Below are 17,006 nucleotides of genomic sequence, written 5' to 3'. Positions count from 1 at the left end.
GCCCCAGTACCAGTGAAAAAAAAAACATTCAAATATTCTGTTGTTTTTGTTATAAAGATAACAGTGAGAAACTACTTGCTTATAAAACAAAAATAAGTGATGTGTTGCACTTCAGTCAATAACGTGTTTAGCACAAAAGTTGTTAGCATACAAAAATGTAAAAAACCTATTACCTATGAAATGTTCTGCCTTTGTACTTTGTTTTCTTTGTTTGCTCATTACTACACCCGTAGACAGCGCTAAAGTTCAACATCTTCACGTAGTAACACTGTCTTGACTAGAGCGGTTGACATTTGTCCTGGGAGCACTGTACCAATGTGGCGGCGCTATTGACGCATGCTCAGGGTCCCTATGCGATATCTAGTGTATATATCAATGAACGGAAAGTAATTGCTTTACAGTCATCTGATGGGCGGTCCTTATCTGTCCACTGGTCAAACTAAGTTCTCAAAGACCTTTAGTCTGAAATGGCTACGCGAGACTACTGGTTAATGTTCCCCTTATATTGACAAAACTGCTTCGTAGCCTTAACTAAGTGAATCTCTTTTATAATTTGGAATATGCTTCCTGTGGGGAGGAGTCGTTAAAATGATACATGTCTTTAATTTGCTCGTAGGGACCTTGATTTTACTCGTTCACGGTAAGTCTTAAACTTGTTTGATATCATTTGTAGTGATTAGTTGATGTTAGTGACCACTAGATGGCCGTATTACTAAGATACAGGTAGCAGATGCAGTATAGCAAAATGTCAGAGAAAGGAAACTAAGTGCTGAAGTTGTGGAAACAATAATGGATTTACGTCATTTCATTCATTTAATCTCTTTAAATAAACTTTAAGAATTTACTTGAACACCACATCATTATTTACATCACACCATAAAACCATACCTGTTTTGAGACATGTTCGGATTTATGGTTTTTAACATGCCACTAATAAAAGAATAAAAGATACCTAGTAAATGAACGAATCAGCAAATAAATAAAATTACAATAGAAACCCATTATAGCACAAGCTGGACCCTCATTGCAAATATGTTTTGCTACATATCCTCACAATTAATTATTTCAATGTGCATTTTAGTGCAGCGAAATATGCTGCTTTTAATATTTTAGCTGTAGCAGAAGGTTACAAGTGATTGCCAAATTATGACTCAATTGGAAAGAAAATAGCTTGATATGACATGTATAAGATCATCTTTGAGACTCCTGAATCTTTGTCTTAAAAATAAATGTATAAATCAGTGATGTTCTCCTGCTGTTTGTTGGCGTATTACATTATGAAACTAGTCATTATATACTTACAGTCTTGTTGATATTGTGATGCACTATTGTATATTTTTCTTTGGCTTATGTTGACTGTATCTTTTTTTAGGTTTGACTTTTACAGATATTGTGTCGTTGTCAGTAATGAAAGGAGATTCAGTCAATCTATGCACTGGTGTTCAAACAAACCAGCAAGAAGACGTTACATGGTATTTTAATGGTATTCACATTGCACAGATCAATGGGGATGTCAGTTTTAGCTGTACTGATGTTCAGTGTAATGAAGGCACTGAGAAATTCAGAGACAGACTGAAGCTGGACGTTCAGACTGGATCTCTGACCATCATGAACATCAACACAACACACTCTGGAAAATATCATCTGGTCAACAGCAACGGGGAAAAGATCTTTAATGTGACTGTCCATGGTGAGTTATTCATGAATATTTATTTAAGCCAGTTATCACAGAGTAAAGCCTGATTTATGAGCAGCTGTTGTATAAGACTGAAAGTCTTTATTGTGCAAAAAACAATCAGCTGGGTCAATTGGCATTTCTGTGTGGAGTTTGCATGTTCTCCCTATGTGGTTTCTCTCCTCTGAGTGCTCCAATTTCCTCCACAGTCCAAAGACGTGCTATAGGTGAATTGAACAAGCTAAATTGTCCGTAGTGTATGTGTGTGAATACATACACTGGATAAGTTGGCGGTTCATTCCGCTGTGGCAACTTCTGATTAATAAAGGGACTAAGCTGAAAAGAAAATGAATGAATGAATGTTACAAACATTGATCTGAGCTGTAATAATTTACTAGGTGTAACATTCCAACGCTTCTTACTAGTAATAGAATTTCAGACATATGATTTTACGACTTTAAAAGTTAAACTTTAAAAGAAATCAGATATTAGCTTTTTAGCCGTAAATGCTGCAGACCTGTCTAATGCAAATCCAGACTTAAGCTCACTTACTATGAATGTTTAACCACTATGTCCCAATGTTCAAGCGATGTTCTAAAGATGGCTAAATTAGATTTATGATAAAAAAAATGATTTCGACTGTATTTTATTTATTAATGAGTAATGTGTCTATTGCGTGAGTGTGCAAAATTATCCCTTCACAGTTTTTCAGATCAACCAAAAATCTGTTGATTGCATTTTGGTGGAATCTTAGAGCTCTAAGGTTCTCGTCTCATTCTCGTCTGGCCTTCAAAGCTTTGCTGCTTATGGAGGATGAGGGAGCTCTCAGATTTCACCAAAAATATCTTAATCTGTGTTCTGAAGATGAATGAATGACTCAGGGGTTTGAAGCGACAGAAGGGTGAGTAATTAAAAAACATAGTTTTTATTTTTGGGTTAACTAACCTTTTAACCCAATCAGGACTACATCATCTATCTCTATTTCTGTTCTACAAAACCTATTGAAACTTAAATATATCAGTCTTTGCATTTCAAAATAACCAATAGAATATTGCTTTGTGTTTTAGATGATCCTGCTGGTCATCAAGATGATGTCAAGGAAAATGAAGGACAGTCTGTTACTTTTCGTCCTGCTGTAATAAGAAAACTAAATGATGTGCTGACATGGTATTTCCTTAACATTCTCATTGCTGAGATCACTGTAAATCAGAGTCAGATCTGCAGAGATGTTCAGTGTAAAGAGAGATTCACAGACCGACTGAAACTCCAGAGTGAATCCGGATCTCTAACCATCATGAACATCAGAATCACAGACTCTGGAGAATATACACTAGTGATTTTCACCAGCAGCAACAAACACTTCAGCATCACCAGAGAGAAGAGATTCACTCTTACTGTCATTTGTGAGTATTTTATTCTTTTCCTTAAATCTACCTGTGAAATAAAAAAATGTTCACTGTGTTTTAAGTTTAACCCCAAAATAGTTAGGTTGTAGAGTATTAGCTTTGACCCAACCATCTAACTTACAAAAACTTAATGACAAATGTAATAAGGTAAAATTAATATCGTACATCAAAGCAGAAAAGTGTGAATGTGAGTCAAAGCTAATGTTAAACGCTAAATGGAAGATCCCTCACTGTCTGATAATAATGATGGTTTCTCTTCAGCTCTTCGACGTTCACATCTGACTGGAGGTGCTGTAGCAGGAATAGTTGTTTCTGTTCTGCTGGTTGTTGCTTTGGTTGTTGCTGCTGTGATTTACAGGCGTCGCCTACTCAGACCAGCACCACCACCACCACCACCATCATTATCTCGAAACCATTCAGAACGCAGAGAGAACCTTATAATTCCAAGGTGACAATACATTTATGTAGGAAGTTACCTTAATATAGTGATGGCTTTACAAAACTGAAGCATCAAGGCTTTCGTCTCAGCTGCATTGCAATCAGGTTCATTAATCAAAGCTTTTCAATGCAATGTGACATCCTGTGGTCATAAGCTTATATTTCATGTACCAAACTGATCTGTTTACCTTGACCAGCTGGTTTCACTTTTGCTTCTGCAGGCGATACTCCTTTATTTTTTTTATTTTTTTATTTTGTAATTTAAAACAAAAATGAACATTGCCTCAGTCCATACACTGAAAATGTGAAGTACAACACAAAGTCAGGAAATACATTTGTAGGAAGTGCTCTTTTTATCTTCACTTAAAATGTAAGATGTTAATAAGTTTTAGATTAAGCAGCTTTAGTACAGAAACACAATTTCAAGATTTTTTGAAGCTTTACAATTTAATTTTTTGTTTTACCTTTTGTGAATTTTTATTACAGGGAACAGATGATATCGCTCAGAGGATCTCTAGAGGTTCTTAAATCAGACTCAGTCTGCCAACTAAATAATGAACCATCACTTCAACACTGAAATAAAGACTTAAGAGAATAAGATCATGAAGAAACTCAGTGATAAATGAGCTGATACTGAGTGGAAGGAGATTTGGATCAGTTGGATCAACTTTCACTGCTGCAGTGGGAAGGTGAACAAACAGAGCTTCAGCTCTCTGTGCTTAACATATTGTTAGTGGGACAATTACTCAACCCGAAGCCCTATGGGCAGCTTTAATACACTCCGTACAGGATGCTTGGTGCCTGGAGAGGGGTTTGGATGCAGACCTGGTGCAGTGCAATCTGAGCTGCATCCAATGCTTTTTAATGCGCTCACCTAACCCCACCCCTAACCCTACCCATCACAGGGATGTCACTCACTCCATTAAGTGTTAAGTGTTAATCTCAGCTTACATCATAAAGGCAGCATCCAGATACTATCGGGTGCCTGCACCAAATTGGTTACTAATGCAGAAGGTTACCTTGCAGAATACATTAATGTGAATTATAAGCCCGGTGTATCTGAATATCTTCAAAAGTTGCTGCTACCTCACAATACAATGTGTTAGATACATCCCACCTCCACGGTCCATGGTAAGTGGGCTTGACGAACTCTCTGTCTCTCAAAAAAAAAAACCACTCCCTCCTCCTTACTCTAGCCCTTAATTCTCTCAGCACAAACTGTTATTTTGTATAATCAGCTCTTCTTGTGTGTATTGCCTCTTCTTGCTGAAGGCTCAATCTTTAATTGTAAGTCACTTCACACAAAAGCATCTGCTAAAATGTAAATGTTAGATCACCCAAAAATGAAACTTCAGTTATTAATTACTCACCCTTATGTTGTTTCAAACCCCTGAAATCTCCATCTATCTTTAAAACACAAGTGATGTGAAAAACAAATCTGGGTATGACAAGGTTTTATATTACTCTCTAAATAACATTATTTTCAGTTTGCATGGTCTGGTTACCTCTGGTCACCTTTATCTATATCCAGGGGAATCTTTTAGATAACGGCTCAGTTTGAGTGCAGAAATAGTATGTCATAAACACATGAAAAAGCCATCAATTCTACTCCATTATCATTTTACTGTTCATTTGGAAACGCAACTCTTAGATATTCATTTACTCTGTTTAATTAAATGTAGTCAACAACCTTTATATACAAGCATTTGCAGCATTTCTGATTTACATGATTGTCTGTAATATGTCACATGTCATTTAAGGAAATGTGGTGAACTTTTTAAATGATTTACCATCAAGATCCATGCAATTCATACTAAAGTTGGTGCGAAAGAAGATATTTGTTGTGTGAAATGCAACATTCGTGTTAATGTATTCAACGTGTATTGAATTTTGCAACTATTTATGAACTGTCACAATCGCACAATAGCAAAACGGATCACTACTTTGAGATTTTACTATTATTGAACTGTGGCGACATCTACTGGTCATAACTGTGAATAGCAGGTCAAACCATTATATGCACTGGTGGTTTCACTTTCATTATCTTCACATTAGTTTTTTGTTACGATAAAAGTAGTATAACGTTATAAAAATACTTTCCTGGCTAACCAAGCATAAAGTAATAATATTCTGGAAAACAAAAATTATCCTCGTTATTATTATTATTATTATTATTAATTGTTTTACTTTATAATCATTAAACGTGTAAATTTTGATATTTTCATGTTGTTAACTGTAGTACACTGCAACAGTTGGTATTTATTATTATTATTATTATTATTAAAAAATAATATTATTACTATTTTGGCTAAAAAGATTAAAAATAAGACTAAAACATTTGAATTAGCTATAAAAAAATCTATTACTCTAAAGTTAATTTAAAGCTTCTGATTTGTACATTTATGGTTTTACTACGAATATTATTTAAAATGAAATCAGGTTTAGTACAGGGACCAAAATAAATGCATATGTTTGACAAACTACAAATGAGAACACATGATTAAACGTTTTGTTTATCAGTCCTCATGTTTGTTGTTTTACATCTTATGAATTTTCCAACACACAAAAAAAGATGCTGATAATCCTAATAATATTTATTTGAGGGACATGAGAGCTTCACTAATCTTAGACTGCCAATAAAACAATAACATCACTTTAGAAAGAGAGACTGAAGAGTGCTCGGTGCTAAATAAGCTGATTCTCCTCTCAGGGTTTTGATATAAACTTTAATTATGCTTATTTGTTGTCTTGTTTTCATATATATATATATATATATATATATATATATATATATATATATATATATATATATATATATATATATATATATATATATATATATATATATCATTTTATTATTTTTTGTAATTCTTTTATGTAAAAAACCCGAGTTTTCATTGGCCTAAAGAAGAAAATAAGTGCCACTATTTATTTTAAAGTAGCCTACTGTACATTTTTTATATTAATGTCATACTAGGATACAAATGCTATTCACAGTATGAGGTGTTTCTACTGATATTGTTGCTGATACTAGAAGAGATTACTCTCTTTAACAACAGACACCCACCTCGCTATAAACCTCTCTGAATCAAATTAGTTTCAGCGGATATATACCGTCGGTCCAGAATATTGGTGACACCGCAAGGATGTTTGTGACAGCTAATCAGATCAAGGGGGCGGGGTTTATTAACAGACGCTGAGCTCAAGCGAGGCCAATGCACGATGACGTACTGGAGATTTTGCTCTTGAATAACGAGGTAAACAATAAAGTAAGCTTGCTCGGAATTCTACAAACTGCAGAAAAACATCCTGCTCAAAGTTAGACATCTCATAATCCATCACCGAATAGTTTGACGCACTGAAACTGGTAAAACGCAGGTAAAACCCATTTTTGTTTACTTCAGTGTGTTGTGTTTTATTATATTTAGTGACAGATTTTATGACTTGAACCTGAGCAAGTTTTGTGCCAGACCACCAGTCACAAATAACAAGTTTAATGACTATTTAAATGTTCTGTTAATCAATATAGTAGCCTAAATGTGTGTGTACAATCGTTTTAGGACAACTTTATAGCAGGTTTTGATCTACTTCAAATGTTCACTATTGTTTATCTCCTTCACTTTTATCACATGCACCTCGATCAGGTGAACACTATTTCCTGTCTATCTGGTCTATCTATCAATAACTATTGTTGGAGGTCCAAGATATTCATTCATAATTTTGTTCCACTGTACCAGCTTTGGGGTATTTGGAAATTTTGAAATGTATTTCATTTAATATGGACAATGCTCATTTATCAACAGTAAAACTGTAAGTAAGCCAGAGTTAGCCACAAGGGCTAATTTTCATCTGTTGCCCCCTGCCAGATTTTAAAAGGCAACCTAAATAATAATAATTTGTAAGACCCCTTAAATCAATAGGAAGTGTGTTCCAGAAAAGACTGGCTCTAACTGAGAAGACTGACCATGCAAAAGTTGTACGTGTAAACAACACAGCACAGTCTCCCCTGGTAACAGATCGTGTTGCTTGACCAATATTATTCTTGTCACAAACTCACATAATGGAGGTGAAGCACATCCATTTAATATTTCAAAGAGAAAACTGAAGCCATTGTGTTTGGGAACAGAGACGAGGTTCTCAAGGTGAATGCATACCTTGGCTCTAAAGGTCAAACGACAAAAAAATAAGGTCAAGAATCTTGGTGTGACTCTGGAGTCAGATCTGAGTTTCAACAGTCATGTCAAAGCAGTCAGTAAATCAGCATACTATCATCTCAAAAATATATCAAGAATCAGATGCTTTGTTTCCAGTGAAGACTTAGAAAAACTTGTTCATGCTTTTATCAGCAGCAGGGTGGATTACTGTAATGGTCTCATCACTGGCCTTCCCAAAAAGACAGTCAGACAGTTACAGCTCATCCAGAACGCTGCAGCCAGAATTCTGACCAGAAGCAGGAAATCAGAGCACATCACACCGGTCCTCAGGTCTCTACACTGGCTGCCAGTTACATTCAGAATAGATTTTAAAGTATTATTACTGGTCTATAAATCACTAAATGGCCTAGGACCTCAATACATTACAGACATGTTCACTGAATACAAACCTAACAGATCACTCAGATCTTTAGGATCATATAAACTAGAAGTTCCAAGAGTTCAGTCAAAGCAGGGTGAATCGGCTTTTATCCACTATGCCCCTCGCTGCTGGAATCAGCTTCCAGAAATGATCAGATGTGCTCCAACATTAGGCACATTCAAATCAAGACTGAAAACACATCTGTTTAGCTGTGCCTTTACTGAATGAGCACTGTGCTACGTCCGACAGATCGCACTATTATGTTTTTCATTTTCTTTTTCATTCTTTTATAGCCTATTTTAACTCATTTTAATTTGTTTTTATCTGTTTTTAATAATTTTTATTATCTGCATTTTATGTTCCTAAACTTGTCTTTTTTTATTCCTGTTTATGTAAAGCACTTTGAATTGCCACTGTGTATGAAATGTGCTATATAAATAAACTTGCCTTGCCTTTTAAAAATCATACAAGCATCAGCCAAATATTCATATTATCAAAGCTCAATAAATAATGTTTTTGTATTACATTACAATGATGATACCTCATAGCTTTCTGATCAAATACTTTAAGTGTCTGTTTATAAAGTGATTTAACTGATTTTAAAACTCTTTACACTCTCAGAAAAAAAGGTACACAGTGGTACAAATAATGTTCCTTGAGGGCCAGTTTTGTACCTTTGTAAAAGTTGTACCTTATATGGTACAGAAAAGACCTCTTATGATACTGTTCTATACCTTTTATGGTACAATTCAAGTGAAGGTACATAATTGTTCTCATAAGAAGGTACACTCTCAGAAATAAAGGTACAGGAGCTGTCACTGGGGCGGTACCTTTTCAAACGGTACATATTTGTACCTGAAGGGTCCGTAATGGTACTTCAGAGGTACTTTTTAGGTACATTTGGGTACTAATATGTATCTTTTGAAAAGGTACTGCCCCAGTGACAGCTGGGAATGCACATATTTCTGAGAATGCACATAAGAGTTGGACAACTCCTTCTTTGTTACAATATCTATGAAAATATTACTGGAAAGGCAAAGTGATTTATGAATAATTTCCATATTAAAACATGAATCATAAACTCATAAACAATAATTATTAAGTTCTATAATGCGATAATACAAAACAACTGGTAAAACATTTGTATCTTTGATGAAGGTACATTTTGGTTTCCCATGGTAAAAATCATGTTCTTAAAGGTACAAACTGCAATGGTACAAATTTGTTTCTTTGTCTTAAGGTACAATTCTGTTCCATAAAAAGGTACTGCCCCAGTGACAAGGGTTTGTACCTTCTTTGGTTCAACATTGTACCATTTTTTTTCCGAGAGTGTAGCGTGTGACCAACTAGTAAGACAATATGTAATATGAGAAAAAATCATGAAGTGCATAAAAAGTTTTGCTGCTTCATTAGTCAAGTGTAAGGTCGTATATGCCTGAAGTTGGACAGATTAAATTTAACACCACACTGTTGAATAACAGTCATTGCCATATTTCCATTGATAAAGTAATTCATTTGTAGGATTTACGGTAAGAATTGGATCAGGTGCAGACATGTAGCAGTATTTATCTAGAATAAAAACGTGAGCTGAGACTCATAATTTTACCTAATTAGATTTTTTATACTTTTTAATTTGTTTTTCTGAATATGATTAAGCACATCTGTCGCAAAACAGTTCACAGCCTTATCTCAGTTTTTATTAAAATCAGAAGTTGCTAGTAATTTAGATCCTCTACAGTTTGCCTACAGGCATGGCAGAGGTACTGAAGATGCAGTTAATAGTATTTTGCACTTGATTCTTAAGCACTTAAACAATCCTAAAGCTTATGCTCGACTGCTTTTTATTGATTTTAGTTCCGCTTTTAATATGATCCAACCACATTTGTTAATTGAAAAGATGGAACAGTTGAATATAAACCCATGCATATGCAAATGGTATTTCTCATTTTTAACAAACAGAACTCAGGTTGGAAAGGTAAAAAATATCCGTTCAGATGAAAAGAACCGTAGCACTGGGGTTCCACAAGGCTGTGTCAGTTTGCCTATTCTTTTTACAAATGAATGTTCAAGTAAGCATTCACAGAATTTTATTTTTAATTACTCTGATGACACAGCCACACTAAGTTTACTTTATGAGAATGATGATATTGGTGTTATCTAACAGTCAGAAATTAGTCAGTTCGTTGAGTGGTGTGATAGAAATAGGCTAAAAATAAATACTAAGAAAACAGTAGAGATGGTATTTGACCCAAAGTGTATAGGTGACCATCGTCTAGTGGTTGTACATGACCATTCTATTACTTAGTCAGAAACCTTTAAGTACTTGGGCATTCATATCGACAGTTCTTTCACATGGAAAACACACATTGAGTGGGTTTGTTCTCGTTTACACCAGAGATTGTATTTTTTACGGAGGTTGCGTCTTTTTGGAGTCAACAAGAAGCTCATGATGTTGTTTTACAAAGCAGTTCTGGAAAGCATTGTCAGGTATGGCACCACAATGTGGTTTGGCAACCTAACTGTTAAGTGTAAATCTAAACTGATGCATCTCTTAAAGACGGCAAGGAAAATTGTCGGGCACGATGAATATTTTAATCCTCAAGTTTTATATGAGAACTGTGTCCTCAATCGGGTGGAAAGGGTTGTAAACGATCCAACTCATTTTTTGTTTCCCCAGTACGAACTGCTTCCCTCTGGTAGAAGATATAGAGTCCCAAAGTGTAGGTTAAACCGCTATAAGAAATCCTTTGTACCTGTGTCAGTGGGTTTAGTTAATAACAGTATATCTTAATTAGCATTATAAATTTTGTAATTGTTGTATTTTCTATTGTTTTTTATTGCTTGTTTTATTGAGTGTCTGCAGCAATATGGTGATGCCCATAACAAATCTCTTGTCAAGGACAATAACGTTTTATTACTACTTTACTTTTTCATTGTATGTATTACCTTAAGCAGCACTATGCTTTTAAAAAGAAATTGTTTCTCGACAAAATAGACTACATGAAAGCAAAATAATTCCACACATCCATCAGATATCAGCCTGACAGGCAATGTTGGAATATCTCAACATTATGTTCAACAAAAAGGTCAGGGGAGGATTTTCTTCAATGTCAAAAATATCAGTAATTTATTAGATACAAATGAATAAATCAATAAACAGAGCTCTGGGTCACATTACACCAGTGCAATACAAGAATTACATTCAGGAGTTTCACAACAACTCTGCATTTCCCTGACTCCAGTATTTATACACAACTGATATTAACAGGTGGGGTTTTGTTGGAATTCATCACAATTATTCTTCAGTACTCTGGCGGTCACATTTCTCTTACTGCAAACTGCTCTGTGCACATAAGCTGACATTATTATAAGATAAGGCATTATCTGCAGCATTCTGTCTTCACACCTTTTAGCACATCTCATTGTATGGGAAAGCTAAATGAGAAATGAAAGTTATTTTCAGATTTTGATGTCACCAACGGCAGGAAGCAAAAATGCTTTATTATTATGCCAACACTCAGAAAAGAAGCTTGGTTAATATATCACTAGGCAAAACATATTTCTACAAAGAATAAAATAGACAAAAATAATGAAAAAATGCATTCATTCTTTTCCCAACAGCAAACACAAGTATAGCAACCATAAATTAAACATGGCATATATTCTTACACTCTCAGAAATACGCAGGCTACGCGAGCTGTCACTGGGGTGGTACCATTACAAAAGGTACACAGTTGTACCTGAATGGTCCATATTGGTACTCCAAAAGTATATAATAGTACCTAAAATTTTAAGAGGAACACTTTTGTATGTTTTATGTACTAATGTGTACCATTGAGGTATTATTATGGACCTTTTAGGTACCACCCCAGTGACAGATCACATACCTTTTTTTTCTGAGAGTGTATACAATGATTCTTAGACATTGACAGAAAGTTAGATCAAACAGCATGAGTTAATCAGCAGTATCGGAACGTTTTTGAGCAGGGATGGAAAAACCAACCACATTTTCACACATACACACTTTCATATACAGACATCACACCTTCACAAGCTCATGCAAAGGCTGTTTATCCAGCTGAACAAACCATATGTCAATATAGACTTAAACACAATAACTGAGAACTGCTTTTTACACCATTTAGTGAATATTTTACACATACATTTACATTTTTCATCAATGCACCTTAGTTGAAACACTTTGTTTTCTGAGTCTATCAAAATAGTAGGTCATATATTAAGGTAATCTGTTAAAGTCATTGTTTTAAAAGGACCACGGGTACTTTCTTTGTCATGTTTTAAAAACCAGAAGACTTTCCTGATTCTACATCTCGCCAATCCCAAAACTCAACTATAGACTCCAAAGATCTTTATATCTCAACCAGTATCTCCAATATTGCTATAGTTTTTTTTTTTGGCTCTCATGAAAATCATCACACTGTTTGTTCATCTTCATCTCGTGACTGGAGAATACAGCACCTGCTCCTGCTCTCTACTGTTCTGTAAAAACAACACAACAAAATAGATTTGTTCATCTAAAATGCTTCCTGATTAGCTTTAGATACAGAATAAAATCTATTTTAGACAATCTGTAAACATTTTATTTATTTATTCATAAATCATGTAATCTTCCTTGTTCAACATTCACACTGTGTTGTGATTTGACACTCTATTCCTATTTCTAAACTCCACAAACATAAACATTTTTTTACAAACCCGAATCTTAGCAATAAAAGTTGTATTTGCTGAATTTCTGACAATTTTGCTGACATTCACACTTGCAAAGTATTTTATGCACACTTGCAAATGCTAACACAGGAAATGCTAGGTGCTAAAGTGTGGGTGTTTAGACAGACCCTTGCCTCTATTCAGTCACTCAAAGCATATATAGGACAAATGTCACCTTTAGGGGCTCCTTTAGGTAGTTTGAGGCCCCTTTGCTAAAGCTATACAGTGGGCCACCAACCCCCCGTACACAAGACTCAGAATGAGTAGACTATCAAAAAAATATATAGCTTAAAGGGGCTAATAAATTTGACCATAAAATGGTTTAAAAAAAAAGAAAAAGTTTTCTTTTTTTTTTTTTTTGGCTTGAATAAAAGCAGTTTAAAAAATTTTTTAAAGCCATTTTTACGGTCAATATTGTTAGCCCTTTAAGCTATATATTTTCCTGATAGTCTACAGAACAAACCACTGTTATACAATAACTTGCCTAATTACCCCAGCCTGCCTAGTTAACCTAATTATCCTAGTTAAGCATTTAAATGTCACTTAAATGTCACAAAAATATCTAGTCAAATATTCTTTACTGTCATCATGGCAAACATAAAATAATTCAGTTATTATTAGAGATGAATTATTAAAACGATTTTGTTCAAAAATGTGCTGAAAAAAATCTTTTCTCTGTTAAACAAAAATTGGGGAAAAAATAAACAGGGGGGCTAATAATTCAGGGAGGCTCATAATTCTGATTTTAACTGTGTGTGTGTATATGTTCATTGTAAAGCACTTAGATCAGTTACAATTGTGTTGAAATCTTGCTTTATAAATATCCTTGCCATAATGATCTGCTTGATTAAACGTCTCTTGGCTCAATCATAACATGAATATTTGCTAAATTTGTCCAATTCCTTTCTTTGTTTTTTACAGCTTTATTAAAATGTAATTTTAACTCTTTAAACTTAATATTAATACTAATTTTTTGCACATTCATAAATCAGCAGAACATATAAAGGGCTCTGAGTGAGAAAAGCAGTGTCTTCAGGAAAACTCTCAAATGCTCAGTCAAATAGAGCTAAATTTTGTGACTAAGTAAAATAAATAGGACTGAGTAAAGCTGATTTGATCAAGGATACCACATTAGTGTGAAATTTTAAAACACTTTGTGACAGCAGATTATTTTTGTTGCTTGTTTTGTTTAGGTTGAGTGTCTTTCTAAGTTTCATCTATGTGATAATTGTGCTAACATTAATGCTGATATGTAGTAATAAAAATAATATTATTAAATTAATTATATATATATATATATATATATATATATATATATATATATATATATATATATATATATATATATATATATATATATATATATATATTATAATATTATTAAAATTAATAAAAATAGTAATAATAATAATGCTGTTGCTAGTTATCTCATTCAAAGTTTTTTAAATGTAAAATTTTTGTTCACTTCTTAATTTTACTTTGCAGTCACTAATTACTTTAAAATACAGTCTGTGTTGTGATGTTGTGCAACAAGCATTTCCAAGGCTTTTATAAATATCATTAATCATGCTTATTTCTATGTCTGTGTCAGATTAATATATAGACAAATTCTCTTACCGATTTATGTACGCGGCTTTTGGTGATCTCCGACAGCACATAAGTGACCTCTGCTACAATCTCAACTGTTTGAACAATAAAATAAAAATCATTGTAATTTACTGCTATCAAAATGAAAGTATTAATGCACACATTTCAGTAACAGACATTTAAAAACTCGACATTACCATTTTTAACATTCTTATTTAACTTTACATTATGCCATATATTTAAATGACAGGATATGACATTTTATCTATGTATGTTTAGAATAGGTGATATTGCTTTATACATTGATTTATTCTTTTTTTTTCAGCTTAGTCCATTTGTTATTCGGGGGTCGCCACAGCGGAATGAACCGCCAACATATCCAGCATATGTTTTATGCAGCGGATGCCCTTCGAGATGCAACCTATCACTGGGAAACACGTATACACACTCATTCACACACATACACTACGGACAATTTAGCTTGTCCAATTCACCTGTACCGCATGTCTTTGGACTTGTAGGGGAAACCGGAGCACCCGGAGGAAACCCACCCCAACACGGGGAGAACATGCAAACTCCACACAGAAACGCCAACTGACCCAGCTGAGGCTCAAACCAGCGACCTTCTTGCTGTTAGGCGATTGTGCTACCCACTGTGCCACCGTGATGCCCCTGATATGGTTTTAAATTGACTTAAATGTTTTGATTATATTTATTTATAATACTTCTTCATAATACCAGTTTTTTTTAAGTAGGTGATACTTGCCTTCTTGATCTGTTTTTCTGTGTTTCCTGCAGATGCAGAAAATCCAGACTGCAGAAATAACCAACACAGATTCAGCAGCAGTAGAAATCAACAGTAGCGGAGATCCAGCGTCTGAAGGACCTGAAGGAGACCATTATTACTGTAAGAGCATTTCTGCTTTAAACATGTTGGTGCTATCATACCTTCACATGTCTGACAGTGTTTAGTTATGTTGAGCTGTGTGGTCTGGTTGCTGATGGGGTTGTTGATCACACAGCTGTAGGTGTTTTTATCCTGATATTCCACCTCCAGAGGTAGAGAGAGACTGATGCTGAGATCAGACACACTGATGCTGGACAATACACTGTTTCCTTTGTACCAGGAGAGACTCACAGCGCTCACATTCACCACTGAACACACCACTGAACAATTATACTGCGATGGAGAACACTGAGAAGAGCTGAAGGTGAGGACAGGAACAGGCAGACGAGCTGAAACATTAGAGAATAAAGAGACACCAACATAATTTTTACTTTTTGGGTAAACAATATGAGGGTTAATTAACTTTACGTGTTAAAAAGCCGAAAAGAAGAAAAGTTTTAAAACAGCCTTACAAAAAATTTTGAGTTTATTCTTGATTATTTCCTTTCTTTCTTTTCTTTTAATCCTTAAATCCGTTTACAAGGTAAATCAATATTTTTCTGAAAAACAAATTAGAGCACTTTGATATTATCATATGTTGCATGTGTGTATATATTGTGTACTTTATTTAGATAATTTTAAAGGCGTTCTTTTTTTTTTTTTCTTCAAAATGTTTGTTTTTGCACACTCAGACTCAAGATACACAACTATTTGAAAATCTAAACCAAACATTGTCATTTCCTAACAATCCAAATCCATAAATCATTGTAAAAGCATATTTATTCAGCTTTCAGATGTTGTTTTGACTAAAACTATGACTGGTTTTGTGGTTTTCTGCTTTGGTAGCTTATAATGTATTGGTATTTCAAGTTGTGCACTGATAACTCTAGATTTCTTTGTGTTTGTGAATATTGGCCTCTTATTTAAATCATGCTGATGAAGCTTAAATTTATTACTGTGTTAAAAATTCTTTTAATAAAACATGACAGTTAGATCAGCACTGATCAGTCACAAATGATGAGCTCTACTCACCATAGACAGAAACACTGAATGTTTTTATTGTCCGATTAATTCCAGTTATCAGGAGTATATAATCTCCAGCATGTTCAGATCTGATGTTCATGATGGTCAGAGATCCAGTTTGATTGTCCAGCTTCAGTCTGTCTCTGAATCTCCCATCAGGGCCATCATACGTGGAGAAGTTTTGCCTCTTTATTTTAATTTTAACGATGATCGAGTTTTCAGCTCCAAATGTCCATCGTATGTCATCTTTAGATATTTGAGTATCAGTGTTTAGAGTGACTGAATCTCCCTCCGTCACTGACACAGACTCGCCAAACACACCTGGAAAACATTCAGATTATAAACAGTTTAAGGCTTCAGTTTGAGGCTTCTCTCTGTGTGAAATAAAACATATTAAACTTACCAGCTAAACGCCACCAGCACAAGCATAAAGCAAACATGCAAAACATTTTCTCCAGACGCTCAGTAAAGGAGTGGTCTTTAAAAAAAAAGAAAGGACAAACCCTTCTAAAAAACATGACTCCACCCACAAGAGTTTGACCCTCCCATTGGGTGAAGTAAATACTCTATTTTTAGGAATGATGTATGGTTAAATACTAATGCTAGTTTGGTTCTTTATTTTAAATCTGTTAATAGTCTCAAATTTAACATTCAAATCAGGGTTTCTGCTGGTTCCTTTAAATCAAAG

The 17,006-nt window shown here is 34.4% G+C and overlaps 3 protein-coding genes across 14 annotated transcripts in view; 2 read left to right on the top strand and 1 right to left on the bottom strand.

Moving 5' to 3' along the window:
• Positions 1 to 382: 382 nt before the first annotated feature.
• On the top strand, positions 383 to 5,352 carry si:ch211-274k16.9. 2 transcript variants are annotated; one of them, XM_087303678.1, is made up of 5 exons: positions 383 to 640; positions 1,373 to 1,690; positions 2,743 to 3,078; positions 3,343 to 3,529; positions 4,006 to 5,352. In XM_087303678.1, the coding sequence occupies exons 1-5, from the start codon at positions 589 to 591 to the stop codon at positions 4,094 to 4,096; spliced, it is 984 nt and encodes a 327-aa protein (XP_087159804.1). In that variant the 5' UTR covers positions 383 to 588; the 3' UTR covers positions 4,097 to 5,352. The 2 variants fall into 2 exon arrangements, 1 of the variants encoding a protein (XP_087159804.1); XR_015521549.1 differs by lacking the exon at positions 4,006 to 5,352 and adding an exon at positions 3,741 to 3,889 and having other exon boundaries at positions 404 to 640; positions 3,343 to 3,624.
• A 1,381-nt stretch (positions 5,353 to 6,733) lies between these two features.
• The window catches only part of si:ch211-274k16.2, a 51,235-nt gene continuing 40,962 nt past the window's right edge, over positions 6,734 to 17,006 (top strand). For 4 of the 10 annotated variants that reach the window (XM_087303826.1, XM_087303830.1, XM_087303829.1 and 1 more), the window contains exons 1-2: positions 6,734 to 6,897; positions 15,208 to 15,316. The gene's annotated coding sequence lies outside the window, so the exon portion shown is untranslated. Of the gene's footprint in view, positions 6,898 to 14,734; positions 14,848 to 14,930; positions 15,090 to 15,207; positions 15,317 to 15,431; positions 15,621 to 17,006 lie in introns of all 10 variants that reach the window. The other 6 variants (XR_015945659.1, XR_015945660.1, XR_015945658.1 and 3 more) reach the window with 4 other exon arrangements.
• si:rp71-1i20.1 lies at positions 11,193 to 16,937 on the bottom strand. 2 transcript variants are annotated; one of them, XM_087303700.1, is made up of 6 exons: positions 16,722 to 16,937; positions 16,328 to 16,639; positions 15,358 to 15,645; positions 15,176 to 15,295; positions 14,440 to 14,504; positions 11,193 to 12,594 (listed from the first exon to the last, which is right to left on the bottom strand). In XM_087303700.1, exons 1-6 carry the CDS (start codon positions 16,834 to 16,836, stop codon positions 12,547 to 12,549), a joined length of 948 nt encoding a protein of 315 aa, XP_087159826.1. In that variant the 5' UTR covers positions 16,837 to 16,937; the 3' UTR covers positions 11,193 to 12,546. The 2 variants fall into 2 exon arrangements, with proteins under 2 accessions (XP_087159826.1, XP_087159827.1); XM_087303701.1 differs by having other exon boundaries at positions 11,991 to 12,589.

This window comes from Danio rerio, chromosome 22 (genome assembly GCF_052040795.2).
Source record: "Danio rerio strain M-AB ecotype USA chromosome 22, GRCz13ab, whole genome shotgun sequence".
Taxonomy (NCBI): domain Eukaryota; kingdom Metazoa; phylum Chordata; class Actinopteri; order Cypriniformes; family Danionidae; genus Danio; species Danio rerio.
The sequence above is the reverse complement of the archived record's forward strand: the minus strand, read 5'-3'. Positions and strand labels throughout refer to the sequence as shown.

Coding starts and splice junctions, on each gene's coding strand:
- si:ch211-274k16.9 (XM_087303678.1), top strand. CDS start 589: ATGATACATGTCTTTAATTTGCTCGTAGGGACCTTGATTTTACTCGTT. Junction 641..1,372: donor CTTGATTTTACTCGTTCACG/GTAAGTCTTAAA, acceptor ATCTTTTTTTAG/GTTTGACTTTTACAGATATT. Junction 1,691..2,742: donor CTTTAATGTGACTGTCCATG/GTGAGTTATTCA, acceptor TTTGTGTTTTAG/ATGATCCTGCTGGTCATCAA.
- si:rp71-1i20.1 (XM_087303700.1), bottom strand. CDS start 16,836: ATGTTTTTTAGAAGGGTTTGTCCTTTCTTTTTTTTTAAAGACCACTCC. Junction 16,640..16,721: donor GTGCTGGTGGCGTTTAGCTG/GTAAGTTTAATA, acceptor AATGTTTTCCAG/GTGTGTTTGGCGAGTCTGTG. Junction 15,646..16,327: donor ATTCAGTGTTTCTGTCTATG/GTGAGTAGAGCT, acceptor CTAATGTTTCAG/CTCGTCTGCCTGTTCCTGTC.